Source organism: Daphnia pulex, chromosome 3 (assembly GCF_021134715.1).
Source record: "Daphnia pulex isolate KAP4 chromosome 3, ASM2113471v1".
In the NCBI taxonomy this organism is placed as follows: Eukaryota; Metazoa; Arthropoda; class Branchiopoda; order Diplostraca; family Daphniidae; genus Daphnia; species Daphnia pulex.
The window spans coordinates 12,707,408-12,735,064 of record NC_060019.1 but is presented as its reverse complement, the minus strand read 5'-3'; the positions used below and the strand labels follow the sequence as shown (position 1 = coordinate 12,735,064).

The 27,657-nt window shown below is 42.8% G+C and overlaps 4 protein-coding genes across 16 annotated transcripts; 2 read left to right on the top strand and 2 right to left on the bottom strand.

Moving 5' to 3' along the window:
- The first annotated feature begins 143 nt into the window (after nt 1-143).
- On the top strand, nt 144-7,089 carry LOC124190063 (transcription elongation regulator 1-like). Its single transcript, XM_046582589.1, has 21 exons — nt 144-303; nt 394-866; nt 931-1,090; nt 1,155-1,396; nt 1,462-1,507; nt 1,565-1,645; nt 1,714-1,808; nt 1,870-2,002; nt 2,061-2,286; nt 2,348-2,493; nt 2,554-2,658; nt 2,715-2,851; nt 2,915-2,996; nt 3,063-3,189; nt 3,264-3,414; nt 5,014-5,168; nt 5,240-5,936; nt 6,006-6,160; nt 6,218-6,326; nt 6,392-6,469; nt 6,536-7,089. Exons 1-21 carry the CDS (start codon nt 294-296, stop codon nt 6,758-6,760), a joined length of 3,633 nt encoding a protein of 1,210 aa, XP_046438545.1. The 5' UTR covers nt 144-293; the 3' UTR covers nt 6,761-7,089.
- On the bottom strand, nt 6,876-11,789 carry LOC124190066 (F-box/LRR-repeat protein 7-like). 8 transcript variants are annotated; one of them, XM_046582601.1, is made up of 12 exons: nt 11,354-11,452; nt 9,980-10,063; nt 9,832-9,897; nt 9,325-9,524; nt 9,101-9,257; nt 8,553-8,670; nt 8,268-8,428; nt 8,102-8,207; nt 7,872-8,038; nt 7,553-7,807; nt 7,322-7,485; nt 6,876-7,261 (listed from the first exon to the last, which is right to left on the bottom strand). In XM_046582601.1, the coding sequence occupies exons 2-12, from the start codon at nt 9,995-9,997 to the stop codon at nt 7,126-7,128; spliced, it is 1,548 nt and encodes a 515-aa protein (XP_046438557.1). In that variant the 5' UTR covers nt 9,998-10,063; nt 11,354-11,452; the 3' UTR covers nt 6,876-7,125. The 8 variants fall into 8 exon arrangements, with proteins under 8 accessions (XP_046438557.1, XP_046438556.1, XP_046438558.1 ...); XM_046582600.1 differs by lacking the exon at nt 11,354-11,452 and adding an exon at nt 10,643-11,083; XM_046582602.1 differs by lacking the exons at nt 9,832-9,897; nt 9,980-10,063; nt 11,354-11,452 and adding exons at nt 10,388-10,520; nt 10,643-10,772; nt 10,894-11,032.
- A 78-nt stretch (nt 11,790-11,867) lies between these two features.
- On the top strand, nt 11,868-15,227 carry LOC124190069 (zinc transporter ZIP13 homolog). Of its 2 annotated transcripts, none has more exons than XM_046582612.1 (7): nt 11,868-12,398; nt 12,910-13,102; nt 13,542-13,646; nt 13,717-14,006; nt 14,120-14,291; nt 14,370-14,540; nt 14,687-15,227. In XM_046582612.1, exons 2-7 carry the CDS (start codon nt 12,970-12,972, stop codon nt 14,794-14,796), a joined length of 981 nt encoding a protein of 326 aa, XP_046438568.1. In that variant the 5' UTR covers nt 11,868-12,398; nt 12,910-12,969; the 3' UTR covers nt 14,797-15,227. The 2 variants fall into 2 exon arrangements, with proteins under 2 accessions (XP_046438568.1, XP_046438569.1); XM_046582613.1 differs by lacking the exon at nt 11,868-12,398 and adding an exon at nt 12,824-12,839.
- LOC124190064 (furin-like protease 1) lies at nt 15,228-27,415 on the bottom strand. Of its 5 annotated transcripts, none has more exons than XM_046582590.1 (16): nt 26,873-27,415; nt 25,960-26,211; nt 24,739-24,837; nt 24,453-24,632; nt 23,370-23,498; nt 23,075-23,240; nt 22,579-22,751; nt 21,987-22,196; nt 21,407-21,614; nt 21,184-21,301; nt 20,872-20,953; nt 20,576-20,786; nt 19,668-20,000; nt 18,733-19,122; nt 15,916-16,122; nt 15,228-15,751 (listed from the first exon to the last, which is right to left on the bottom strand). In XM_046582590.1, exons 2-16 carry the CDS (start codon nt 26,209-26,211, stop codon nt 15,381-15,383), a joined length of 3,129 nt encoding a protein of 1,042 aa, XP_046438546.1. In that variant the 5' UTR covers nt 26,873-27,415; the 3' UTR covers nt 15,228-15,380. The 5 variants fall into 5 exon arrangements, with proteins under 5 accessions (XP_046438546.1, XP_046438548.1, XP_046438549.1 ...); XM_046582592.1 differs by having other exon boundaries at nt 25,960-26,214; nt 26,878-27,415; XM_046582593.1 differs by lacking the exon at nt 26,873-27,415 and adding an exon at nt 26,402-26,728.
- Between the last annotated feature and the right edge of the window lie 242 nt (nt 27,416-27,657).

The window sequence follows — 27,657 nt, the reverse complement described above, 5'->3', positions numbered from 1 at the left end:
TTGTAATGTGTGTAATAAAGCGATACAAAACTCCAAATACTTAAAACGCGATGAACTAAAGAATTGGTAAAATCATCCATAAGCTAAACTATTTGAACATGAAAGAATTTCGCGCTAATTTTGCTTTGCTTGTTCACCACCCTCTACCGTCAGTTTGGTAAACTACCGTCACTTTAGTAATGGTCGTCAAAAATGCTGTGACTCAAGCAAATCTCACATCGCCGGAATAGAAATTTTGTTTAAATAAAAGTTGTTGACAATAATCATTCTTTCTGGTATCTGAATTATCTACAATGGATAGCGGTAAATATATCTGATGGATTATTATACGACACTTCCTCTAGAAAAAGCAAGATTCGTTACTTACTAGTTTATTTGAACGTTGTCTTGCAGGGTCCGAAAACAACGATTCATTTTTCATCGAGGGACCCTCTAACACTGGCCCTAATGCAAATGAGGAGAATTTCGCCGATGATGGAGACTTTGGCCCACCCATGTCTTATCAACAACAGCATTATGGTGGACCTAGAGGCCCACCAGGAATGGGGCCTAGAGGACCGATGGGCATGAGACCTGGCATGAGACCATTTGGTGGAGGTGGTCCAATGGGCCCCCGTCCACCGTTTATGCAGAGAGGACCACCAGGAGGACATGGTGGATTCCATGGCCCCCGTCCAGGTCCACCTCAGCGTTTCCAAGGCCCACCACCAAGAGGTATGGGCCCGATGGGAGGGCCACGAGGGCCACCTCCAAATATGATGCAGGGCTATAGTGATTATCCTCGACAGATGAGACCCCATTTTTCACAGGAACAGAATGGTGGTCGCAATGGCGATTCAATGGATGGCTCTGGTGGATGGGATATGGTAAGTCAGGAAATGTTGCCTCTGTTGACAGTAGTCCAATAACTCACAAACATCTTACTTACAGCAAGGTCCACCTAATCAACCAAACGGTGGTGGCATGGGCTACATGGGTGGCCCACCACAACAAGGACCACCTCCGAGTTATGGTAATGTACCACCTCCCCATAATCAACATTATGGAAATATGCCTCCTCAACAGCCTACAGCACATGGATACGGTAACGGTAAGTTGTCTTGAAATGTGTTTAGTTTTTCATGGTACTCAACTTTCACTAATGGATTACATAGGTGGTCATCCTGGTTATCCTGGATCTGGGATGGCTCCTGCACCTGGTGGATACCAGCAACCCCATCAGTCTCAACCGCAATCTCATCTAGCTCCAGTTAGTGAAATCGACGCATCAACTGACGAAGTCTGGGTTGAAACGAAAGCAGGAGATGGTAAATCATATTATTATCATGCTAAATCAAGAGAGACTACTTGGACTAGACCCGAGGGGCCGAACGTAAAGGTTTTGACACAGCAGCAGGTAATTCGTAAAATCAGTCATCTTTCCTAAATAGAACCTGAACTTATTTTATTATTCACTCCTAGGTTGAAGCAATGGCACAGTCTGCAGCATCAAAGCCCCCAGAAAATGGTAAGATCATTTATAATTGCCCTTAAAACGAAACTTATTTTTATATTTAAATGGCAGGAGTGGCTATGCCAACTGGACCAACTCAAGGTGGTAGCTATGGACCTGGAGCTCAACAGCCATTCTATCCAGCACATCAAGGTCTGTATTCATTTTAGTTTCATTTTAACTAGAGTAGAAATAATATTAAGGGTTTTTTAAATTTCCAGGTTGGAACATGGGGGGTGCAGTGGCTCCAACACCTGCACCTGCATTGTCGGCTGGACCTGTTCCATATCCCGTTATGTTGGGATCTGATCCAGGGGTAATCATCTTTTGACCAAGTTTTTATCCAGTACAAATTTTTAATGCGTTTTGTTTTTCAGACTGATCCCATACTATTGTCACAAGCAATGGAATGGTGCGAATACCGTTCTCCTGATGGCAAGCCTTATTACTTTAATGTGAAATCATCATCGAGTGTTTGGGAAAAACCACAGGCTTTGAAAGATTATGAAGGTAATTCCCAACTTATTATTGTTTGTTCTGTTTTTCTCAAGTTTTCTCTTTGTTGTAGTGGCTCGCCTTGCCGCAGCAGCCCGAGTTCATGCCACTCCTTCTGTCCCAATTGCCCAACCCGTTCAGCCTGCTTCAATGCCCGAGGTTGCGAAAAAAGAGGAACCCAAAGTCTCCGAATCTGAAAAGGCAGAACCAGCGAAAGAAACAAAGGAAAAAGAGGAAGTTAAAGTACCGAAAGACAAGAGCAGACCCGTTTCTAGCACTCCGGTGCCTGGAACTCCATGGTACGATTGGTTTTAAAGGAGTTTAGTTACAATATATACAACTATTATTATTATCATGAAGGTGCGTTGTTTGGACTGGTGACGGAAGAGTATTCTTTTTCAATCCAAGTACCCGTTCTTCCGTCTGGGAGAAACCAGAAGATTTGAAAAACCGACCTGACGTCGACAAGTTGATAGCGAATGTCCCCGATGACAGTCCTCAACAAGGTATCAATATCTACTCTTTAAATTTGAAATGTGGCACTCGTAACGTTTTTATCCTTGCAGTTGATAAGAAAGATGAAATTAAAGAAATCAAGCCAGATAAAAAGAAGAAAAGCGAAAGCGGAACCGATGAACCTCCTCTAAAGAAATCCAAAATCAATGACGAAGGTAACATCATTCAAATTTTCCAAAGACAATTTAATGAAAAGAATCTCTATTTACAGTCATTGAAGAGGTTAGAATCGAAGAACCTACCAAAGATACTGCCATGGAGGCTGAGGTGAAAGCTGCTCAGCAGAGAGCTGTGATTCCCCTCGAGGATCGTGTTCAGCAGTTTAAAGCCATGTTGGCAGAGAAAGAGGTAGCGCAAGTGCAAAACTTTGTTTGTTTTCATTCATCACGTAGTATTGAAATTTTATTTTAGGTTTCCGCTTTCTCAACCTGGGAAAAAGAATTACACAAAATCGTTTTCGATTCCCGATATTTATTGCTGACATCCAAAGAAAGTAAGGACTTAACTTTTTCTTCCAACTCTATAAAATTGTAACACTATGGTTATTGTGAAAATAAAGGGAAAGACGTATACGAGGACTTCGTCCGCGAGAGGGTTGAAGAGGAGCGCCGAGAGAAGCGAAATCGGATGAAGGAGAAAAAGGACGACTTCCGAAGGCTAATGGAAGATGCCAAACTCAACGGAAAGTAAGTCAATTCAAAGAGAGATAGGAAGTTTATTTAGATTTGTTTTTTTTTAACGGATGTGATCATTTCCACAGGTCGACCTTCTCTGATTTCAATCATCGATACAGCAAAGACGAGCGATTCCGCGGCGTGGAGAAGACGAGGGAGCGTGAGTCACTCTTCAATGAATTCATCGTCGAGGTCCGCCGCAAAGAGAAAGATGAACGGGACGCTCACCGTGAAAAGGTACATTTTCATTCTGTTTCACTTCAATGGGTGTCTTTCAACTTGTCAGAAAAAAAGCAATATTTTAAAATCATTGAGACAGTAGGTGTTCAATGTTGAGTTTTAATGATGGTGCTGCATCAGCTATGAACGACGTAACAGGATTTAAATTTTCCTGTCTTACTTTCGTTTTATTATTTCATTTAATTTGTGTGACCTTAACTGATGCCATTAATTAGTTTTACGAGTGTTGTCCTAAATATTTTATTTTTCAGGCTTTCTCAGTAAGTTTTCTATGTGTGTTATGTTTATTTTATTTTTTGAATCGTGTTCTGCTGCCATTTTTTGCGAAAAAAGATTTATTTGTCTAGTTATAAGTTGCGGATTAAATATTGACAGAATTTAGGGTCTCATCTGTCTAATAAGAATTGACAATGGGCAGCTTGCGCCGATTTTAATCGGGCGAGCTCCCAACCCTTATTTTGATGATTCTCTCTATCTCTACCCCTCCAATTTGATGGCTTCTCTACAAGTTCAAACAAGGTCGTGAAGCTACAGGTGCCTGGAGCCGCGACCGCGCGTGAGCCTACTCGGGGGACTCCGTTTCCCTTAAAAGAGACCCCAAGACACAAAATCCTTAACACTTCCGACTTGCACCAACCTCTCTGTTAGCCATTGGGTAATATTGATTGTTAAGAAACAAACAAAGCACCTGGTTTATTCAAAGAAATTTTGTGATTGCCGTAACTTAAAGATTTTTATTTTCTTTCATACATCACAAAATGTCAAAGAGTAGTCAAATTAATCATTTCCGAGATCATTATTCCGATATTTTCAAGTTGCTAACATTTTTAGAGTTTGAAATGCAGCTATTTTTTTTTCTAACTAACAAGTAACTCCATTGTCTAACAAAGTCTTAAGAACCGGGCTTTGCCATATATCATTAGTCCTACGACCCTGTCAAAAAAAAAATCTATTGCAAAATTTTTGCTTGAATTGTTTGGAATTGCATCGATTGCGTCAGTCGAGTGTGCGGAGCCGCGGATAATTTTCGGTGGAAAACGGAAGGGCTTGCCTCCCTTGTGGCGCATCCACCGCGCGACCTACAGCACGCAACCCCATGGAGGCTTGGTTTACCGGTCCACGACAGTATTGACACCATTTTAGCCTTTTTTTTCATACATAGAGCCTTGGTCAAGATCGATACATTTATGTGTGTCTCGTGATGTTTCCTGTTTTCCATTCAATATTTTATTCTATTTCTATTTTTTTTCTTTACTTGTCCAAATTTTTTTGTTTTGAAAATCACTCTTGATCCAATTCCATCATCGTCTTGACTAACCTCACGACTGATTCAAAAGTTTCCTGATAAATGATCATTGACATTGCTCCGCCGTAATGTCAATGGTGATCGTATATCGGATTCCAAAAAAATGACGTATTTTCATTTGGTTTCCCATCTACTTTTTGTGACAGGACAAGATAGAAGAAATTAATCCTTTTCATAGTTGTTAAGTCATTATTGCTCAGTGAGTCTAGGGTTGCTCACGCTACATGCTAACACCCTTGTTTTTCTTTTCCATTTCTCTCTTTGTTGGACACTCCTCCTGTGCATTCTAGGCCAGAAAAGAGTTCGTCTCCTTCTTGCGGGAGCAACTGGGCGACCAACCGTCTGAGCGGTACTCGCGCTGGACCGAAGTGAAGCGAAAGCTGGAAGACACCAAAGATAGTCGTTTACGGAATGTCGACAGCAGTTTAAGGGAGGACTACTATAGGTACGTTAGTTACTTTTTATTTCCGGCAGAACGACTCTTAAATTAAATTGGATTTCTATGTTTCGCTACAGAGAATGGATCCGCACAGTGCGTGAAAAGATGGAGAAAAAGGAGAAGGAAAGAGAAAAGAACAAAGAATCCAAGAGCAGTAAGAGGGATAAGGATCGTGACGAGCGAATCAAAGAAAGGAAGGATAGCGATCGAAGCCGGGACCGTAAAGACAAAGAAAAGGACAAGGACAAAGAAAAAGATCGATCTAAAGACAAGGATAGAAAAGAAAAGGATCGACGCAAAGACAAGAACAAGAGTAAAGATGGTGAAAAATCCAAAGACAAGTCAAAGAGTAAGGACAAGGAGAAAAAGCGCAAAGCTAAAACCGATTCGGAAGAGGAAGAAGGAGAGACCCGTGACGATGTCGAAATGGAAGATAACGGCGATCACGATAAAATCGCTTCATCCGACGAAGTCCACGCAGTGGAAGATGACGACGAAGATGTTGAACGCGATCCGGCCGATGGCGAAGCAGAACAAAAGGAAGAGTGTGAAGATCCTGAAGCGGCTGCAGTAGCAGCTGCCGAGGAGGAGGAAGAAGAAGAGCGTGAAAAGCGTAATCGGGAGAAAAAAGCCCGCGAAGAGGCTAGTCTACGCGAAAGGGAGAAGGAAGTGCAACGAGCCTTGGCTCCCCATTTGAGGGATCGTGACAAGGAGCGTATCGCTCATCAACATGGCGAAGCTGTTTCTCAATTCACAGCGCTCCTGACTGACTTGGTAGGATATAGAAATACTTTTCAAGTCTTGTCAAACAGTTTTGAGCACTAAATATTTTTTTCTGTTTAGATTCGCAATCCTGACATGTCGTGGAAAGAGGCGAAACGAACGTTGCGGAAAGATTCCCGGTCGGAAGTGACTGATATCTTGTCAAAAGAGGAAAGAGAGAAAATGTTCTCCGAGCACATTGAAAAACTCACATTCAAGAAAAGGGGGAAATTTAGGTTGGTTTTTCATTGAGAAAAATAAGGATTATTTTACAAACTAAAAATTTCTTTTAGGGAGATGCTGGAAGAAATCGGTGAATTGACTCTGACCACCGCATGGAAAAAAGTGCGTGGTCTCATCAAGGACGATCCTCGATATGCCAAATTCTCATCTTCAGACAGAGTAATAAGCAAAATTACTGCAATTCTTTTTTATTCAGTTGATAATTGATGATTTTCTCCCCTTAGAAATGTGAAAAAGAATTCAATGAATTCATGAAGGATAAAATGGTAGCCGCCAAGGCTGATTTCCGTGAGCTCTTGAAGGTAAAATGTGAACATTGCTGTAGCCGTGGATCCTTTTAACTAACACAGATTTTCTTATTATTGTAGGAGAGCAAATTCATTTCGTACAAGTCAATGAAGAGTGTCCGTGAGTCTGACCAAGCCCTCAAGGATATCGAGTCAACCCTGCGAAAAGATAGGCGTTACCTTCAACTAGAATGCGTCCGGCACGAGAGAACAGACCTGCTGATGGCCCATCTGGAAGAATTAGAACGTAAAGGACCACCTCCGCCACCCACCGCCACGGAACCAGTTCGAAGGGATAAGCATTAGTTAAGTAAGCCATTAAACATGAGTAAAAAGGAGAGAGAAAGAGAGTGCAGGCAGTTTAAAAATTTGTGGCAATTGATCTTTTTTTTGAATTTTAGTTGGTGCATCTAACAGGTTATGTGTTTAACTGTAGCTTCTATTTAGCCAAGTGATTGTGTTTTCAATATTTTCCATCCTTGACCTTAATTAAGGGTACATTTTGATGAAAAAGACGAAGCAAGTAATTTTTTTTTAATTCTTTCAGATTGAGTTTTTCTTTTCTCCTTTTTTTAGGATGTCCTGACATCCCTCACAACAATGATTAATAATAATACACAAAAACCAAAACGTAATCTGCGTGTTTGTGTCAGCTGATTTGGGGGTTTGTTTTAGTTGAAGAGTAAGTCTTGATAGCACGACAACAAGTAGCAGTTGGAGACACGGCAATTAGTTGTAGTCCGGACAACAGTAGTACGATCCGCTCGCTCGAAATTTGCCTTGACTGTTTCATAATACTTTCCGTCACTAGCAACAATGAAAGCAATTAAAATAGAGGCAACTCTCACGTGATAAAGGGCAATTTACCTTAGCACGAGACACTTGAGACGCAGGCAACGAACACGCAACGTGTCGATAGCCTTTTGACTTTTATCCGAATAACGGAGAGTTTCAGGATCCCACCGAAGTTCAAGTCGCTCCAGCTGAGAACAGTTTTGAGCTATGCAATCTACCAGTTGATCAACTAAAACCTAAACAATCGAGAAAGAAAATCGTCAAGCATCTATTATATAATTCAATGTCATTCAATTGCACAACCTTTTGACTGATTTTCGGGCAACATCCTTCAGACATGCCCATGACGAGAATCTTGACTTGACGGAGGGATGGCAAGGTACCGGTCCACAGTTGGTCAGTGACGTGAGGGATTCCAGAGAGCACCAATCCTCGCAATTGCGGGCCGAATCTCAAAAGGAATTTGTAGAGGCCATCCTCACTCAGGGATTCGCAACGATCCAGATCCAATGCCATCAAACTGCGAGCATTTCCTTTATCGGCAAATGCGCGCAACACCTGTCAATGTTAGACTTAAATAGCATAATTTTCTACTTGTTACACGTCAAAAAGATTTGGTTACGCTATCGTTGAAGCCGTCCTGCTGTCCGGCGCTAAGCCAACGGAGGGCGGGCACGCGAGTCAACAGGTCAGTCAAGCAATCTGACGTCAGATCGGTGCCAGTAATATCCAACTCTTGCAGCTGGGTCTTCTCCCATTCGACGGCTTGCACATGCTCGCTCAACAATCCTGTAATTAGACGTGGAATTCATTAAAAGCAATTCAGGGCAAACTCGTGGGTTTTCCCCTAACCTGTTTGCTGGGCCAGAAGACATCGCATCTTACGGCACCGTTGAAACAGGATTCGCAGTGAAGATCCGGTCACTTTGGCGCAGTAGTTTACGGCCAGGCACTCGAGCTTGATTACAAAATGACATTCCTGTTATCCGCCATGATGTGATGAAAACAATTAACCAACCTGAATGCAGTTGGAGCTGAAAGCTTCCACGTGACTGTCGTCTACAAAGTTGATGCCGTAGAGATTGACAATTCGTAAATTGGGAGTGGCAGATTTCATTTTATGGATATTGATAACTTCATAAATTTCTTCTTCCTCTTCGCTTATCTTCTCGTATGTGCCTTGACGTGGAAAAATGACAAAGTTTTCAGTTTATGCCGGGAAACGGAATTCCCAGTGAACCGTGTTTAAGCTGCCAAACATTCCGGCTTATGCAATGACAGGGAAGTATAAGGTTTAAGTTACCGATTAGGTGAAGAACTTCTAGTCCATTGATGAACGAATAAATCTTTCGCATGAAGCCCTCCATGAAGATGACTTCACTCAAGCAGATACACATGTAGCGCAGCTTAGTCGGGAAACCCTAAAATAATAATTCCATTGCATATTTTTAAAATGTGGTAATAATAACTCTGACGGAGGATCAAATTCAACCTGTCTAATACGAACAAAGCCAAATAAGTTTAAAAACTAATCGATAATTGACGTAATGTTTTCTTCTAAATTTTGATTAGAGCGATGCAATAACTATCTGATTTTAATTGTGATAAACTAGAAAAAAAAAACAGGTGAGTTATAATTCTGGTCGATATGTGGTAACGCCCTTTAATAGCCACCCAGCACTTTGGCAATGAGCAACGAAACTTGATTTATGAGACAATTTCATGAATGACAGAACGCACACACATAGTTCAACTTTTAATTGCCATCTCCCAACTACCAGGGGGATTTCCCGACCAACATAGTAAAGTATGACTATTTGAATGCGTTGCCAAGGGCAACAATGCTCGTACCTGTAGCTCGTTAAAGTCATGCAACTGCATGGCTGTGCTGAAGTCCAACAACATGTGGGTGAGATTGGGGCATTTGCTTCCAAGTTCATACAAAACCGTATGTGTTATCAATTCGATGGGTAGTTCGATGTAGCGCAAGGACGGACCAAAACGAATGCTAATTTTTTGGCCAAAAATAGAATAATTTAGAGACAATTCAAAAGAGATATTCATCATATGCAAACCTGATTAAAGCTAATAAAGCTTCAAGACTGCTCACATGAAGGCCAGACATTTCAGGTCGGAGAGAGACACATTTCCACAATCTCGAATCGTACGCGATCATTCGCCATTTTCGACAAGTTCGAGCCAAACGGCAAATCTCTCGGTGGCTCAAATACGAAAAAATCTGGAGCACGACCTTGTCCGGCAACTTGTCAATTGTCTACGCACCACAAAAAAGAAATTGAATTAGACAATCAAACCAGAAAGCGATTTCTAGTCGGTTAATCCACTCCCGATTTCGGTATTTAACTTTTGTCAGAAAATGTATCCAACTGACAAATTTTGAGGTTTGAAGTTTAAGAACTTAAAGAATAAGTTACGACAGATAGTACATTACACAAGAATACTTATAAATGATAATAAGTAAATGAGGAATGAGGAAAAGATGAACGGATAGGGGCTTCATCCACGTGCTACAGGATAAGGATCATGCTAATAAAAACGAAAAAATGTCAAAATGGAAAAACCGTTTTGGATCTGGCGTTGTGCTGTTCTTCAAGCGTGCCTCTGAACGTCGCCAACTGACCCCAGACCTGATGGATGTATTGAACCACATTTTTGTTGGTTGTCTCAGAAAGTTGTTGCTGTCTTTAAGGCGATTTGTGTAGTACTTACGTCGGTCGAGAGATCCATCGTTTAAATAATAACAATAGCGACAAGCGTCCGTCTTGGTAACCACTGAAACACACGTACTTGGTTCTGCCGAGGAGGAAAGAAAGTGGAAAACTGTACTCAACAGGCACTACTGTACACTTCCGTACTCTACCGCTACGGCTGGATCGCCCCAGCAGCTGGCGTCTAAACTTAGCCGCATCACGACAATGCTTCCATCACAACAACCAAGGATCGCTCTCGGTACGGTAGCCAAATACCACAACTTATGGGGGGGGGGGGGGACCCAATATTGACTGACTATAACAGAGATGAGGAGGTGTCAGGTGGGGTAGATGGGGATTTGTCGGCAGGATCAATACTATTTGTAATTCAATCTTTAGTGTGTTGCGGTGGAGGTTCATCACCTACCATGGAGATAAGGGAACTGGGTGGAATTGCACTGTCCCTCCGTTCTTCCATCATCCGGAGCCCGTCTCCGAGTTGAGTAAGTTGCCCCCAATTTGTTTTATCCATTTTCCCCCTTCTTTTTGTTCGCTGTGTTCTTTATTACGTTGGGGTTGGAAAAATTTGCATATCAATTTTTTAGAAATACTTTGACGAAACAAGATTCGAGCCCTTTTGATGCAAGAAATAATAGGATCATTATAAACACGAAATTCTTACCTATTTCAAGAGGGAGATTGAAACCACGACAATAATTGGCCCTTGTGACGGGAGTTGGACGAGCGGATTCCAAATTGTTTTAACGATCCGTCAAAACTCGAGCGGACACGCCTTTGTCAGGCCAACGGGGCTGTAATGCAATTCTATAGTATTTTGTATCATTTAAAGAAAAAGAATAACGAGAGTGGGGAGGAGGAAGTAGGTGGAGGAGGTGGATGTTTGGGGGTTTTGTATGAAGGCGGTGTCGATACCAAAGATTTTTCACAACGATACGGTGAATACTCTACTGGTCGCGTCTCGCCTGAAAAGAAGATCACGGGCCCACTTGCTCTGCCCAACTGAGATGGCCGGTAACGTTCGCCTTTTTTTCCCTATAACGGCGGTCTAGGCTCTCTCCTTCCCGTCTATTTTAGCCGAGCTGCTCTGGCCGCCATTTGCCAACGACTATTTTTAGAATTTATCTCCATGTTACAAACCCCAACAGATGGATCTTTTTCACATACTCACAGTCTCCACCCCTTCACACAATTTACATGTACAGCTATTGTCTTTGTTTCACCAGCGAATGAAAATCATAATCTAATAAACTATTCTTCCCAACTGTCTGAACAACTCTTGTCAAAAATAACAGACGAACTCGTCGTTCGTTTACAAAAAAAACTTCACGGGGATTTTGAATTGGACTTTTTAAAAAAGAAAAAGTGATCTTACCTTGGCTTCGTTCCAATATTGCTCTAAACGAACGAAAAAAACCCATGTTGATCGCCTTTCACTTTTTTCCCGACCACCAGAACAAAAGACTCTCAAAATGACCGCAAGCGACGTCCATAAATGTTGTTGGTGTGAATGGACTCGAGAAGCTGACATTCACAGGTTGTTTTCCATTTCGATTAATATGCTGCAGTAGTGGACAGGACCTTTGTTTCCCAGCACCATCCGGCCATGCCTTCACCAGAGAAAAACAGGTTTTTCGATTATACAATTTTTTGGATTTCTTCCAAGGTGAACAACTACTTTCAACCGAGTACATTGATCTTACACGATTGAACTTTAAGTTCACCTTGAATCATTTTCTACTTCAAATTAACTTAATTTGACTTGCCATCAATTTAATCAGAGAGGACATTTTAGTTTTTCGAAAATTGTCGTCAATGTCGTCTGCAATGTCGTCTGTATTCTAGGAAAAGTTGGTTCACATTTCGAACACCAGAGGCGCTTGAGAAGTAAGCGCGCGGAAAGAAAAAGAGGACATATAGCTCCCGGCTACCCTAGCTCCTCCTTAGCTTTCCCCTCATTTATTTACCACTGCAGTCTGTTATTCTTTTTCTTCTCGGCTAGCTGACGCGTACACCACTCGAACTAATTTGTTCTAGAACAATTTCGTTCGTGAATTATACCAACAACAGATCAAACTTTTATTGAAAGTGCTGCTGCCGTCATTGAAAAATCCCATTGTGACAAGTGTGTCAAATTTTCAAACGAGTGTGTGTGACCCACGAGTTAAGACTTCTTCCGTCTTCTCCATGTGATATTCCTTTTGGGAGTGCTGCTGCCAGTGGCCTACGTGACTTCCAACATTTTACGTGTGCCATTTTTCGTGCCGGCTTGTTTTCCAACCCCTTTTTTAAAACAAAATAGAAGATCGTCTTTTATTCCACCATTTATACTGAGAAATCGCTTGAGCAGATTCTTTCTAGCACTTGGACAGCAAAACTCTCACTGAATGCTTTCATCAACTTCAAGAACTTAATTCCAAGTAAGAAGTTTCCTCTGCTCTGATTTCCAACTTGTCAAAAACTCCCCTTCTTCAAAGTGCTGCAGCCGAAAGTTTCAATCGCTGCGTTTTAATTACGAGTAGGACTTTTCAGGGTATATGATATTAAAGATCACCATTGTCTTGTAAGTTTTACTAATTGCCAGACGAAGATACGCCCTTTCCAGATTGCACAGAATCAATAATGAAGGTCCTATATAATATGTAAACAAACTTTGTTGACACGTGGGGGTCGTTCGTTTTGACATTTTTATAGTACGCCCCGAGTAAAGGCATTTCGTAATACCCTTTTTCTTTAAAAAGAACAATTGATTGCATTCACGAACGATATCAGAACTTTCTGAACGGTCGGCAATGACAAATGAAATACAGGGCCGTACCACTGGATTTGCTCTGATACTCAACTCGGTTCTCTTGCCTCTAGTGATATATATTTATTATTCATTGCCAATGTGGTTGTTCCGCTATTTTCACGTTTTTTTCTCTTGTTTAGATGACGGTGGTGTAATTTATTGCTGATAATTGGTTCCCGCAAATTACACATTCACAAACAATGGACTCTGAATGGCATCCGTGGATCGGTTCTGTCGCTGGTGCGATGCTCGTCGGTCTCAGTGGCATCGTCCCACTCCTCGTATTTCCTGATCCGTCTAAATTGAAAAATCCCTCATCATCTACCCCTTTAGGTAAATATTTAAATAACCTGCATTCTCATTACCATTTACAGACATCAAATCTGGGCCTATTATATACCTAAGCCTATAATATATTACCATAAACAGCCAAAGAGTTGCGGGTCAAAGTTTGGTAACTAAAGGCTAAACGGAATTAATAATTTTTGTTTTTCGGCTTTTGCCGATGGAGCAGCGGCATAACAAAAATAATGGATGACAGTGTGTGTGAGCTTTTATCGCCGAGATAATAAAGAGCCCGCTTCTGTTCGTTCATACGGGATTGATCGACCGCGCCTGCACAATGAGATAACATTGATGGGTTGCACACACGCACATTATGAAACTTTTTGATGAACTCTGACCGCTCCAGCGGAACAAGAAAACTTTTTGTCTTTTGAGATTGTACCGTAAACCTTGAATTATTATTTCATGATTTCTCCCTTTTTTACAGAACAAAGTCCAAATTTCAGACTCTTGCTGAGTTTCGCGGTCGGTGGCCTCCTGGGTGACGTTTTCTTGCACCTGTTGCCCGAAGCCTGGCACTTGATTCGTCTCGGTACTGTGACTCTTTATTATTAATAAACTCGAAGAAATAACTATAAATAAATCTGGTTTTTCCACGACAGGAAATGATTCCAACCGAGGGCAAGTCCAATTGGGCATGTGGCTCATTGCTGGATTGTTCGCCTTCGCTTTACTGGAACGACTTCTCAGCTCGACGGCCGAGGCAGCCGAAGATAACGAGTCGAGCCGGGAATTGGCCCAGCAGGAAGACGAGGACTCTGACACACAAAACAATAACGATCCCTGCGACAAGAAACGTCAAGAAAAGAAAGATTTTACCAAACGGAAGAATTCCGCCCCACCGTCGCAATTATCTCTGCTCAATCCGTTCCACGGAATGTCTTCAAAACAAGTACGTACAAAACAAACAGAACATTAACGTTTCCTGTTATTGCCAAAAGGGGATCGAGATGTTTGAATAACAAAGGAGATAACACGGAGGTATATATTTTTTGATCCCCACAGGTGACGGGCTACTTGAACCTGTTGGCTAACGGCATTGATAACTTCACCCACGGTTTGGCCGTGGCCGGTTCTTTCCTCGTCTCGACTCGAGTGGGACTTTTAACAACGGCTGCCATCCTTCTTCATGAGATACCACATGAAGTTGCAGATTTTGCTATATTGCTCCGAGCAGGTATCCACATTTTTTCTGTTGTTATTTCATCAGTTTTTATTGCTGTCAGACTAATAAAACAGCGGCCCTCTTTTGTAGGTTTCGGTCGATGGGATGCGGCAAAGGCCCAGCTAGGTACAGCAACTATCGGGATCGCTGGGGCTATGACGGCCTTAATATCCAACGGTTCAGACCTGGCCGATGGTCGTATTACATCCTGGATTCTACCCTTTACAGCTGGCGGCTTCCTCCATATTGCTTTGGTTACTGGTAAGGAAAAAAAAAGAAAAATAATAACTTTCTCTTCTGACATCTCCAGGCAATTTCACCAGCCATTTTTATGTTGTTTTGTTGTCTGGTTGGTTATTGTGTAACGCCAACTTTTCTCTTTCTTTTTTTAAATTTCATCTTTGCAGTGGTTCCAGAACTTCTCGAGGAATCGCATCCGAAACAATCCTTTTTACAATTGGTCTTTGTGCTGGCCGGTATCGCCGCCACGGCTGGTGTTTCATTAATAGTCGATTGAAACGCCCCAATAATCCCCGCCGCAAAGATCATAACAACTAAATCATCAAGTTTGTCACGTCGCCCTATTGCATGTGACAGACTTGATTTCATTATTTTCAGAGTATTCTTTAATTAATCACGCGAGCAAATGACTAACCAAACTTTTCTTTAATCACGCGAAACTTTTTTTTTCTTTTTGTTAAATTGCACCCACATGTTTATTATTATTTTTCCCGGGGGGGTGTTAGATGGCAAAAAAGAAACAAATATCAAGGAATTCCTACCATGGTGTTTTTGTGATGTCGTATCCGGGATCAACTTATGCGTGTTGTTCTTTCCTTTTTTATTAAAAAAAAAAACAACATTTAATTAAGCGAGTCATTTCAGGGGATTTTGTGTTACAAAATTAAATGTTATATTGGCGTGAGAATAAAAAAAAAGTAAGATGTGTATGATGACGAAAAAAATTACCATTTTTCTATTGACACAAAACCACATATCCTCTTGAAACACACAGCCACACACACACACAAGGACAAGAAACAAATTTAAGATTCATAACTAATAAAGAAAACAATTTAATCTCCATAGATGTGTTCCCTATCATTTGTCGTTGATGATTGGTCGCCGTTGGGATTCGGGTTCGTCATCATCAGGTTCGTCAGTGTAAACATCAACCACAAGATTGCTGGACTTGTTGAGACTCGTTGTGGAGACCAGGTGGTGATATTCTTGCTTCTTCTTCTTCTTCTTCTTGTCAGATTGATTAGCACCTCCTTTGGTGCAGCAGTTGAGGATGCAGGAAGATCCGCAGCCCGGCTTTCTTGTGCAAAGCAGGAAGACCACCAAAGAGACGACGATGGCCAAGTTAAAGGCCAGCGCTAATTCAACGCCAAGAGACCAACGTTCGTAGCTGGCCAGCAAAGTGGCCAATTCTCGTGGGTGGCAATACTTTTCCGTTCTGCCCTTGAATCCTGTTCCATCAGTCAACACGTGTCAAGGTTAGAACATTAGAATTTCAAGTTCTAGCTAGACTATGAGATCATCGTCTTATTCTTATTTGTATATTTTAAAATTACCATGTTGTTACCCCCCTTCAGGTTGTTGTTGTTGTTATTTTTTGATTGATTAATAATACCTGGCGAGATGACGGATTTCAGTTGTGAATCGGCGTGGCATGAAACGCATTCAGAATCACTCGGTCCGTCGCACGTGAGACAAGAATAATGACAAGGTACGCAGGACGGCAAAATCCCAGTTAATCCCGTCCGGTTGGTTGCGTGAGTCGATTCGGGACAGGTCGCTACACACTGGCCTTGCAACAGGAAACCGCCATCCTCGCACACTATATTATTCACAGGTAACAAATGAAGAAAACAAAAATAAATAAAATTAAAAGAAATGAACTCATCACGAAATTCCAATAAAAAGGTAAAAAAAAATGTTCCAAAGTGCAGTTCAAAATGATTTTTTCAAAAAAGGGACAGAACTATCAAGGAGTTGAGGGTGAAACGGAAAGAATTAGTAATTTTTTTTCTTGTTTAAATAAAACGACAATAAAAGAGAAAGCCACTCACCAAATTGCGATCTAGGAGAGGAAGGTTGACCCAAGGAGGATGGACGTGAACACCTTTTTTGCATTGTAATAAAAGAAACGAACCCCCAAACCAACAGTGTCAATGTGTTTTTGCATGAGTGTGTGGTTTTACTGTGTCTAGTGTGTATCGTGTGTTTGTGCAGTGGGACCACCGCATACACAGTATGCGGCCCACGTTCTTTGTTTGGTATATATTTACACCCCCGGGTCTAGACTAGAAATCCTACTTGTCCAACAAAGCGTAGCTATACGGAATTAAGAACTTAAGTCAATGAATAGATAATTTTGACAGTTAGTTTTTTTTTTCTGGCGGGTGCGGTGGAATTTTCCGGTTAAGAAAGTGGGAAGTACTTAGTACACACGTGGAAATAAGAATACAATGAGGTTAAATATTCTATACAGTTAAGCCATCACCCAGTACTTGATAAATAATAAATCTGTTTTTAGTAAGAAGAAAAGAGTCTAGACTCTAGAGGCCAATTAGAGAAGCTCTAAAAAATTTCTTTTTTTTTTTAAATTGGAAAGGATTTAAAAAAGGGATACAAAAGGTTTGAGACAGTAAAAAAGTAAAACAAAAGATGGGTTGATCTTTTCTGTTTTGTTTGTAAGGATTTGGTAGATTTGCAGCAAAATTTCGATGTTCTTTATTCACAACCTGGGCTGCACTTTGTGTGAACATTTTCAATTTTAAAAAAAGAAAAAAAAATTATAACAAAATGTCTGGGAAAAGTATGAAAAAAAAAAATGTCATCAAGATGTCGATTTGTGTTTCCTCTTTTGAAAAAGTCATTCCCCGAGAACATCACCATAATATATATATATTATTTATAAAAATTCATCAATACAACCCATTCGTGTCAAAAAATGGGGGTTCTTTTCACGATTCGGCACCAGACAAAAAAAAAAAAGAATTTTCGATTTCAAAAAAAAAAAAAGAATTAATAAAAAACCTTTTTTTTTTTTCGTAGAAAATGAGGGACACGCAAACAATTACACACACATTCACACAAACACACATAAACGCGCCCGCTCATAAATCTTTTCCTGCCTTTTTTCCTTTTTTTTTGTTTTAAATTTTATGTACACGAAAAAAAACAGTAAAATGAAAACCTAAAAAATGAATCATTTCAAAATTACGACCGGAGTTAAAATATTATGTTTTGTTTCAAATAGTAAGTCTGTGGTAGGATTAGGAGGTGGATGGTCGGAAGCTGAGTCTCGGTCGAGGAAGAAAAAGTAAAACTGTTTCCATTTTTAAATTTTTGTTTTTCAAACATCTCAATTCCCCTGTCTCTCTCCTGTTTAATACTAAAATCAGCAGCCTGAGTGTTTTGTGGTATAGTAAGTTTGTACTTTGAAACAAACAACGTGATTTTTCTTTTTGTGGGTGGGAGAGGGATTTTGGTGGGTTAAAAAATTACTTTTTTTTCTTTAGTTTGAAAAAAAATTGATCCTATTTTTGTGTGTGTGTGTGTAAATATCCTTTTGATGAATAGAATTACGTCACGAGTAAAGTATTTTTGTAGGGAGTATGTGATGTGGTGCCACACCATAATAATCAGGGACTGGTGGGGCGGGGGCGAGGATTAGATACTTTTTATACTTGCAGACCAAAACTCGCACAACGCAAAGAAAGAATAAAAAAGAAAATCGTCCTGTTCCAACAACTGGAGTAGTAGCTGGTGGGGTCGTGATAAGAGGGGCGAGAGAGCGGACCGGCAAAAATGACACACACATAACAAGAATAGAAAGAGAGAGAGAGAAAAAAGGATTATTGTCAAGGAAAAAAAAGATGATAATAATAAATAAATAAAAATAAATCGGCTCAGAAGAAGAAGAAGGAAAAAAGAAGAAGAAATGGAACAGAATCAAATAGAGGCGGGGATGCAACGTGTGGTCCCGGCTGGCGATATTTCTCATCGATCGTGTTACTTTGATCTTTCATTCGATCAGGAATGGTGGTATAGGGCTTTCTATTCTTCGAATGTCTGGGAAAGCTACCAAATGGCAATAATAATAATGAAAAAAAAAAGTGGGGATATGGGCCGGAAGGGGGGAAAAACATATCTCCCTCTCTCTCTCTCACTGTCCGCTTATATCGATTAGTTTTTTTAAAAAAAAGGGGGGAAATATTTAATAAATAAATTACAACAAAACTGGGACCGCTTTTAAGTACACATGAAAGTGCGGAGGGGCCATTTGTAGCTGCCAAGTAGTTGCGGATGAGAGAGAGAGAGAGGTGGTGGTAAAAAAAAAAAAAGTCTTTTGTGTGTGAGTGCGTGAGCTACCGAAACAAACGAGTCCATGGTATGAGACGATCGTCAGAAACTAGGAGGGTAACTAGGGCGAGGCAAGTACTTAGACAAACGGCGGATGCAGAGTCCCAATGACCAGGCCGGCAGCCAACTCGAGCGCCACCGCTACTGCTGCTCAAGACGGTAACGGGTTCCGGGAGATGGCCACCATTCGGCAAGGAAGAAGCTCTGGCGTTGTTCTGTTCCAAATTATTCTGATGAATTGTCGATTTGTCCAGCCAATCGCCAGCGGCGGAAACGGTGGCGGCCGAGGTCGACGGTGGCTGGAGTCTCGTCGACACTTCCTTCTCCAACACTCTGGGCGTTGGCGGTTGCACCGCAACCGTCGGCAGCAGGGTAGGAGGAGCTGCAGTCGGAGCAATTGAAATAGCGGCCCTAGAATCTGGCGAGTCCTTGGTCCCGTAGACGGCCACATTCCACTCGGCCAGCGTAGCTAAACAACAACAGAAAACACCAAAATGTTAAAAACAATTCCAAACGAGTTGGGGTCCACAAGATCCGTGCACATGCCTTTTGTCATGCTGGATAAAACAAACAACAATTTCAGAAAAGAGAAAATGAGTTTTGAGATAATGAAACGAGTGAAAGCGAAATATTAATTAGACGAGGTCTGATCGGCGTACTGCGCACATGCAAATATACCCTTTCATCATCCGCATGCATGCTGTCGGAGCTAACGAGCAAATGAGGATAACGACGTCTGCTGGAAATGGAGCAAGACACACACAATGCGGGGTGCGTCTAGGGGTTGACAGACGATACATTCCCTCTACAATGTCTACACGGCAATCCTCAGGAGGAAAACAGGAAGGGGAAAAAAGGAGTCTACTTTTCGGTAGTACTCCCTTGTCCTTTCTCATTAGGAGAACGTCGCTCCTAATGAGAATACACCCGATCGATCGATCCTCTTTTCTTGGGAAAAGAATTCGATCCTCATTTTGAATTTTTTGGGAGCGCCTAGTGTTTCATGCGACGTGCCTGTTTTGGAGCGTGGGACTGAATCGTGGCCGGATCGAGGCCCGACATTGTCGACATGACGACCACCGTCCAGTAGAGTTGGCGTTTCAGTGAGTGACGGGGTCTTGGCGGTCATTGCAGCGGCAGTCGTCATCAAAGAGGAAGAAGAAGAAGAAGTCAAGGCGCTTAATGGACCAGACGACGGCCGGATTGATGACTGCGTCGTTGTCGGCAGTGCAAGGTTGTTGATGTTGTTGGTCGAGTTGGAAGATGACGGAGAAGATCTCGCTGTGCGTACAGGATCCGTTTTCGTGCCGTATATTCTTAGCACCCAGTCCTGTAGCGTCGCCCGACCTAAATGCGACCGACAGAGGTAACGCCCAGTCGTCGTTTGAGTGTGTGTGTGTGTGGGAGGGCATGCAGACAAAGGAGTGTAGAGAAAGGAGGGAAAGTCTAGTTTAGAATACAAGTCCTTCTCCTCCCACTAAAGCCGCAACTCGACCGGAAAATACAAGACATTGAACCGAAGAAAATATTTCTTTTTTTTCCACGTCAAACTTAAGCCCCTTCCTCTTGTACTCCTTTCCTTCTTTTTAACTTGGTTAGACAGAAGAAGAAGAAGAAAAAAAGAGTTGGTGTGTGTGTGTGTGGTGTCTGAAGTCGATCGACCGGACCGGAATAGACATCATCCTCCCGTCATCGATTAAAGGCGCAACTTTTTTTGGCTCCTTGCTGTCGAGCGGATCCCCACACCACCGACGTTAGTAGTAGAAGAGGTAGGCGAGTGCACGTGACGGGAACACTCAAAGTCAGTTTTGATTGGGGCAGCATCGATCGTTTCTGTACATTTCGGCCACAAGAGCCTCTCTTTCCTCTTATCCTTATTGGATCTTATTTTTTGACATATTTTCTCCTTCAAATAATCTTACCCAGATATCGGCCCTCGTTCTGAATCTCCAGCGTCCACACACCAAAGGGACTTTCGCCCCAATAGTGGACAGACATGAACGGCCAAGAATGGAATCCATTACGCGAAGAATCGTGCGGACGTAAAGCCAACAGAGTCGAGCGAGTTCCCGATGGAGACGACAAGTGGATCTGGATGTCACCTCGGCTAACGGCAGCCAAACTTATTCGAGCCTAAAAAGAGACGAGACAGGAAATTGAGTTAGCCATGCTAAAAATCCGGCAATTACACAGCATATTTTGTATCATCATTTCTTGCCTGCAAATGCTCCATGAAATTCACTCCGGCGCACTCTCTGACAGTCAGCTGGATTTTGATCTGACTTTTAGCAGGAATTAATCTAAAAATAAAATTCAAAATTAGAGATGAGTTATTCATTTCAAAAGGGGGGATACTACTAGTGTCGGTACTTGTTTGTGTCAGACGATGATTGTGGCCGGTAGGCCATCATTGTAAATGAACTGGTATTGTAAATGATTAGAGAAGTAATATTTCACGTTCATTTACAACGAACGTGGGCCACGGCGGCCTGCCGGCTACAATCATCAAAAGGGAAGTAATAATGGTCACCTGTTTGTGTCAGGGGCACGGACTTCGCAGAATTGCTGGGGGGCAACTGTTACCCAACCGCGAGCCAGACGGACCATAGCGGCCGCATCCATCAGTCCGTAACCGAACGAATGACTCACTGTAAAATAAAATAAAGAAAACCACCGTTTTTGTTATTTCTTTCAACTTTTTCCGTTTGATGTGAACTTTTTTTATTAGTTTATTTGAGAAAATGATTTGATACCATTGCGGCCGACTCCATTGACTTGCCAGTCATCCGCCTTGAGGTTGGCCGGTCTGGCCGTTCGGACGACTATGTGCTGCATATCACGCCAAGTCAAATTGCGGTTAGCCTCCAAGGCTAAAGCGCAAATGCCGGCCGCCAGCGGGGCCGATGCCGACGTCCCCGTGTGGCTGGCCGTGCACGAATGGTGCAAATCGGTCGTCACGATCTAAACCGTCGGCAACAAAATTATCGTCGTAAATGTTACACACACACACAACAACAATAAAAATAAACAACCCGAAAAGAAATAATGCATCTCTCTCCCTGGAAAAAAGAGAGAAACGTGATCGCCCTCCGTCGTGTTCCATTCACCCCCGCCTTGATACCTTTCAGCGGTTATCTATACCAAATGACCGATATGTTATATGGTCACGCTGATGTGAAACACGAAACCCCCGTCCCACCCCACTGCCGTATTGAATGACGGCGGTAAAATGATGACACCGAAGCGAAATAAACAACCCCCAGAAAAAAGCCATTTGAACTTTTGCGGGTTTTTTCGCGTCTCACGTAATGATAATGGGGGCAACATTGTTACCTGTTTCTCGCCGGATGATCCGCTGCTGTAAGTGGTGGCCAAAGTGGAGGAACAGGCCTCAGAGTACCAGGGCACGTAACCGTTTTCCGTGGCGCTGCTGATGCTCAGCGTCCAAATCGAGTTGGTGTAGCCGTCGCAATTGCAGTTGTCGTGATCCCGTCCGCCGTTGCCGGACGCCCAGACAAAGATCGATCCTTTACCACCGCGACCCTAAAAAACAATCGAAACAATTTCAAAAATAAAAATCCAATTGCACCGTCGGCGTGAGAGAGAGAGAGAAACGTTGCCAATTAAACCCCAACGGACGAGTTTTAACAATCCTCGCGGGTACGTAAAAATAATCAACATCCTCCCCCCGTCCAATGAATTGGCAACAGGATCGGGCGAGGGTTTTTCGGGCTGGCGTCCAACTTCTTCTCGCCCGTCGACTGTTTATACATCGGAAGAGAAACAGGACGAGGAACGTGATACGGCCGAAAGAGAATAGAACGCCCTTCTCTCTCACCCCGCCATCCTTCAATGTCCTCGTCCTCCCGTGAAAATGGATTGCAGAGAATAAATAGAGAGAAATAGACAGACAGAAGAAACTTGCCTTGGTGACTCCTTCGATAAAGGCTCGCGTGGCCAACTCGCCTGGGCCGTCTACCGTCTTTCCATCATCATCGGGACCCCACGACGCGCTGTAAATGTCAATGTGATGCGGGTTGAGGCTGAGAGAACGAGCCTCTACGGCGTCCGTCACATCGCCATCCAGCATCCGCACTCCTATATACCATCCAGAGAATCAATAAAGAAAAAGAAAAACTGATAAATGTCAAATGCTTTTTACATGTATACACACACGCTGCAGTCGATATAAAAGTCAACACCTCCCCACGGGGTGAGGGGAACAACTACTTGTTTATTCATCATCCCCCAGAGCATTGAATATGTGTAGTAGATATACATATATCTGAATGGAACACACACTCGGCGCCCATTTTGCATATTCGGATTTCTTTTAGCCAGAGAGGGAAGGGGATTATACAGATATATGCTAAAGAGAGAGGGGGGAAACTGAATCGATACAAGAGTATAACGTAACGTACCTCCGATTCCGGCATCAAAAGCTACACCGACAGCGCAGATCGAGTTGTTGCCCTCAGCTGCCACTTCTCCGGCGCATCGCGTGCCGTGGCGATTCGAGTCGATCAGGTCATAACGGGGCATGGGATCCTCGTCGTGATTGTTGACGTCATAGCTGGCCAAAGGATCCTGAATAGAGAAGCAATCAACGATAACAACAATAAGAAGAAAGGGGGGGATTTGTGTATGTCGTTGGCTTTTTTGATCATTCAGAAAAAGGGTCTAGCCACTTGAATTCTCTCTTTTTTGTTGACGTACATAATTCCGGCGGATGTCTGGGTGATCTTTTTCCAGTCCGTCATCCAGGATGGTCACCACTGTTCCCTTTCCGGTCACGCCTTCGGCCCAAGCTTCCCGTACGTTCATGTCAAGTCCCATTCCTCGGTTCTGTAACAAACGAACAAAAATAAAAAAAAAACCAACAATGAAATACGTACACAATAGTAATAAAAGAAACGGAGGCGGCTGGTACAAACTCCACCACGCACTAGCGTAGTAGTATCCCATCCGGATTAACTCTCTTTCTCCCTTTCCAGCAGAGGACCAAAATCAATAGTTCTTAGTAAGGTCTTGGTAATGATATCGTCACGTTCCGACGTCGTCCATCAGCCAATTCCATCAGCATCATTGTCATCAAAAGCTCCCGCCGCTATCCCCCGCCGGAAGAAAAAAAAGTTGCGTGCGATTCTTTTTTATTGAGTTTTCTTTTGCTGGGAGCACGAACGTGTACCAAAAAAGGGTCATTGAGCGAAGGACCGTGTGAACTGTGCAGCGTGCACATTGACTATTATTGCAGTTATACCAGTTACAGAGGTGATGGTACAGAGAGACAGACTCGAGTTACAGACAGACACTCGGGTCTGAAAGGATCGATAGACCCCCTCGTAAAAGGGTGTAAACAAAACAGAGAAAAGAAAAATAAATAAATAGTTGAATAAACTACGACTGATGATATTGTTGGCGTCCGCGAAACTTGATAGCCCCACGAACCCGTGAACTTTCTCGGTAAAAATCGGATATCACGTTGTGTATAGAGTGTGGAGTAGCCCGTTCAAGTCTTGGATGGTGGACAGTATCACAGACAGGGCCAACGATTCCAAACGAAGCAATTCGAAGCTCCTACGCTGAATCGATCCGGCGTGTGATAATTTCCATAAATTAAGAACTGATTTTCGGGGAATTCTCTGTGTAATCTCGACAACAGGATCGATTTACCTTTGGATGCATTTCCTTTTTGGAATTGGGAATCAGCACAATCTACCGATTTCATCGTTCAGTTCCGGCGAATCCATTTAAATGTTAATTATTAGAAATGGAAAGAGAATAAAAGGGGGTACATACCAGGTACCACATTTGGGTCCAGCGAGGATCGTTGAGGTTGTAAACCTCTGATCGGATGGCAACAGCCTTTCTCGACGGTCGACGATCATTTCTCGATCGCGGTGATCGGCCGGAAGAAGTGTCTTGGATGAAATCCCGTTTGACTCGTTTCTTCACCACCTGCTGCTTTACCCATCGGACCTAATGGAGCGGACAACACGAAATAAAAAAGGAGCGGATTGATTGAATGGTCTGGCGGAGCGAAAAATCATTTTTATAAAAATATGTGTGGGATGATGACACATACCTCTGGGTCATTGTTGAGTAATTCGCTGTGGACTGTGCCCGGCTCTATCGACCTCTTGGCCACTTTCCGGTGCTGAAAATGATAATAATCTCCAAATATCTAGAAAAATGAGAAAAGATATATAATCAAAAATGGAAATGTCGATATGAAAGAAACACGGACAGAAAATCACAAGGCGTGACGGGCATATTGTGGGGCCGGCTTTGTTCTTCTTCTCTGCCCGGCATCAAATAACTGACATACCGACGGATAGCAACACAATCTAACGACGGCGGCGGTCGTATTACAAAAGAGAGAAAATGACAGATGAGATGTCAAATGATCATTTTTCACGGTAACGTGCGTGCAGAGCGAATACTCCCCCACCAGTCCAGTTACAAACAAGAAGAAGAAGAAGAGCAGCCCCCACGACATGCCTTTTCTAATATTTGGGGCCGACCCGAGCAATCCCGACCGACTTCCGGACTGTGTCAACATGGGGGGAGAGATATATCCTTCCTTCTACACCCCCCTAGCCAACCCCTTTTCTTCTTCTTCTTGTATTTGTTATTTGGCTCATGACACGAAAATCAATATGACCGCATCGGTCGTCAACAATACGACCCAAATTGGGCCAGTCGCATGACTGATCGTACCAGATTTTCTTTTTTCTGTGTCAAAATCACCACCAACCTCCCATACAAAGTAATTATTGGTTGCCATGACAATGCGACGCTGTGAAATTGAATAAAAAAAAGTGAATAAACAATTTTGTAAGCGACCGACTGATCATGTGCACTTCATAAATAGAGAAGAAGAGGGAGGTTTTTTGTCTGGGCGAGACGGTCCAAATATATAAAACAGCAGCCTCGCCCGTTCGCCGCATAGCTGGAATCACCAGTAATAAAACAAACACGCGCAAGGGACGACGACTATTTTTGGACGGGTGGAGAGAGGGTTTCAGAGTGGAAAGGACCGCCCACAAGTTTTTGAAAAAACACCAAATGGCGGACCCACTTCAACCCGACGGACATGTATACTAGTTTTTTTTTACTCCGGCTATAGTACTACTGTGTCGGTCTCTCTCTTTATCCTCCTTTTTTTATTTTGTGTGTTTCAACTGAATTGAATATTTTCTAGAAACCGGCGATAATAAATAAACATTTCACTTGACACACATGTCGTGTCCGTCGGGAACACTGGCGCATTTTCACCTGGATGAAAAAATTGAATTTTTTTTACCTTTCCGAGATTAGTGAATCCATGACGGGCTGCGATGGCATCTGCTACTTGGTCGCCGCCGCTTATGTGAACTGCCCACTGATCGGTGAAGGGCGGTGTGGACGATCCATCGTCTTCTTCGGATGAAGTTGCGGTTGCTGCCAATCCGGTGGCCAACACGAGCAACACCACTGACAGCATCGTCAAAATCCGGCTGGATGCAGACGACATCCTCTTCTGTTGTTGCTGCTGCCTGCAACCGTTCCAATCCATCTGCAAAAGAGATTTCGGTTGAATTGAGGCGAAACGTTCACACACACACAAACTCCCACACACGTTGCAACACGTTGGCAACCCAGAAAAAACACGAAGGAGGAAGCGGCGGTTATTGAGGAAACCTTGTGATTGGGGCGAGGTTTCATCCAAGGCCACAAAGTCTCGATTGTTTTTTCTTCTTCTTTACCTGTGTGTGGCGAAAATTCAATGACAGCGAAAAACTTGAAGAAGAAATACGATTCTCTTCAAGTGCGATTACGCCAGGTGGCGTTAGTCCATCGCGTATGCCGTCACGAAATTGGTCACGCCACGTCAGAAAGTAGAAAAAGGAACAAGTCGGGAAATTTCACGAGCTAGTAGAGCATTCCCTCCTCTTTTTCCCAATGGCCTTTGTGTGTTGTGATACCTGCACAGCCTTGGAGGTTCTCTTCTTCTTATTCACCTTGGCATTTCTCCTACCATTTGGTTTTTTTTTACCTTTTTGGCTTCTCTTTTCAACTTCCTTTCATCTTCTTCTCTATCTCTTTTTCCTCCCCTCGTTTTTTAACACACACACGCAACGTCCTTTTATTTTTCGCTGGGGTTGTTGTATAGACCATCATCAACAAAAAAGAAAGAGAGATACCAAGAGGAAAACACAAGCAAAAAGGTCGTTTACCTGTGTGTGTGTGTGTTGTTGCTGCTGGAAGTAATCAAATACCCTTAGCGCGTCTTCTATTAAAACAAAACACACTACTCCCCCTCACTCAGAAGCACAACAATGTCCACACGAATATTTCTTCTTCTTCTCTTTTTCCGAAATAAACTCTCAAAAATGTGGAGCTAGCCCAAAAAAAAAGACTATCAAAATGGGAGGCCTATCGGTTAACCCATTGACACCCGACACTCACTCGACACACGAGGGAAAATCAACTCGAAAAAACGAACAAAACTCTGAATAAAAATGGCCGACTGCTGCTCAAGGCGATGTAGAGAAGATTCTTCCAGTTCACAAATTTCCGTCATTCATTGGTGTTCTTATTCTCAGGTTGGAAGAAGAGCCGGATATGTGTGTGTGTGTATATGTTCCTTGCGGGCTCCTCACGCGGTATGTTTCGCACTCTGTGTGTGTAGTTGTTCGGCGTGAGTTGGGAGGAGGAACCGTTGCAACGATGGAGAGCCAGAGCCTGCCCAGCCCAAACTAAATTCAGGAGAACCAAACGAGTGGGGGGGAAAGGCTTTTTGGCCAATTGCTGCCGTCAAGCCAAAACTGCAGCGGCGAGTTTTTCCGTGCGCAGACGCCTAGTGGCGCCATCGGGACGCCTGGCGGCCAACTAAGTTTCTATTTTTATTCGACAGAGAAGACAGACGATACTCATCATCATCATGAAGAAAATGAGATCAGGAAAGTATATTAGAAACAAAACTAAGAAAGGGGGAGGAGTGGGGGAACGCAATCAAGCC

Excerpts from the sequence above, each read along its gene's own strand:
- LOC124190063 (XM_046582589.1), top strand. Across the intron at positions 867-930 it reads GCTCTGGTGGATGGGATATG|CAAGGTCCACCTAATCAACC; the intron begins GTAAGTCAGGAA and ends TCTTACTTACAG. Across the intron at positions 1,508-1,564 it reads ATCAAAGCCCCCAGAAAATG|GAGTGGCTATGCCAACTGGA; the intron begins GTAAGATCATTT and ends TTTAAATGGCAG.
- LOC124190066 (XM_046582597.1), bottom strand. The coding sequence starts at position 11,509 with ATGTCAGCTTCTCGAGTCCATTCACACCAACAACATTTATGGACGTCG. Across the intron at positions 9,525-11,353 it reads AATATTGGAACGAAGCCAAG|ACAATTGACAAGTTGCCGGA; the intron begins GTAAGATCACTT and ends TGTGGTGCGTAG. Across the intron at positions 7,262-7,321 it reads CTCAAGTGTCTCGTGCTAAG|TGACGGAAAGTATTATGAAA; the intron begins GTAAATTGCCCT and ends CATTGTTGCTAG.
- LOC124190069 (XM_046582612.1), top strand. The coding sequence starts at position 12,970 with ATGGACTCTGAATGGCATCCGTGGATCGGTTCTGTCGCTGGTGCGATG. Across the intron at positions 13,647-13,716 it reads CTGGCACTTGATTCGTCTCG|GAAATGATTCCAACCGAGGG; the intron begins GTACTGTGACTC and ends TTTCCACGACAG. Across the intron at positions 14,541-14,686 it reads CCATATTGCTTTGGTTACTG|TGGTTCCAGAACTTCTCGAG; the intron begins GTAAGGAAAAAA and ends TCATCTTTGCAG.
- LOC124190064 (XM_046582590.1), bottom strand. The coding sequence starts at position 26,211 with ATGGATTGGAACGGTTGCAGGCAGCAGCAACAACAGAAGAGGATGTCG. Across the intron at positions 20,954-21,183 it reads CGTGCCCCTGACACAAACAG|ATTAATTCCTGCTAAAAGTC; the intron begins GTGACCATTATT and ends TTTTATTTTTAG. Across the intron at positions 19,123-19,667 it reads AGTCCCACGCTCCAAAACAG|CTACGCTGGCCGAGTGGAAT; the intron begins GCACGTCGCATG and ends GTTGTTGTTTAG.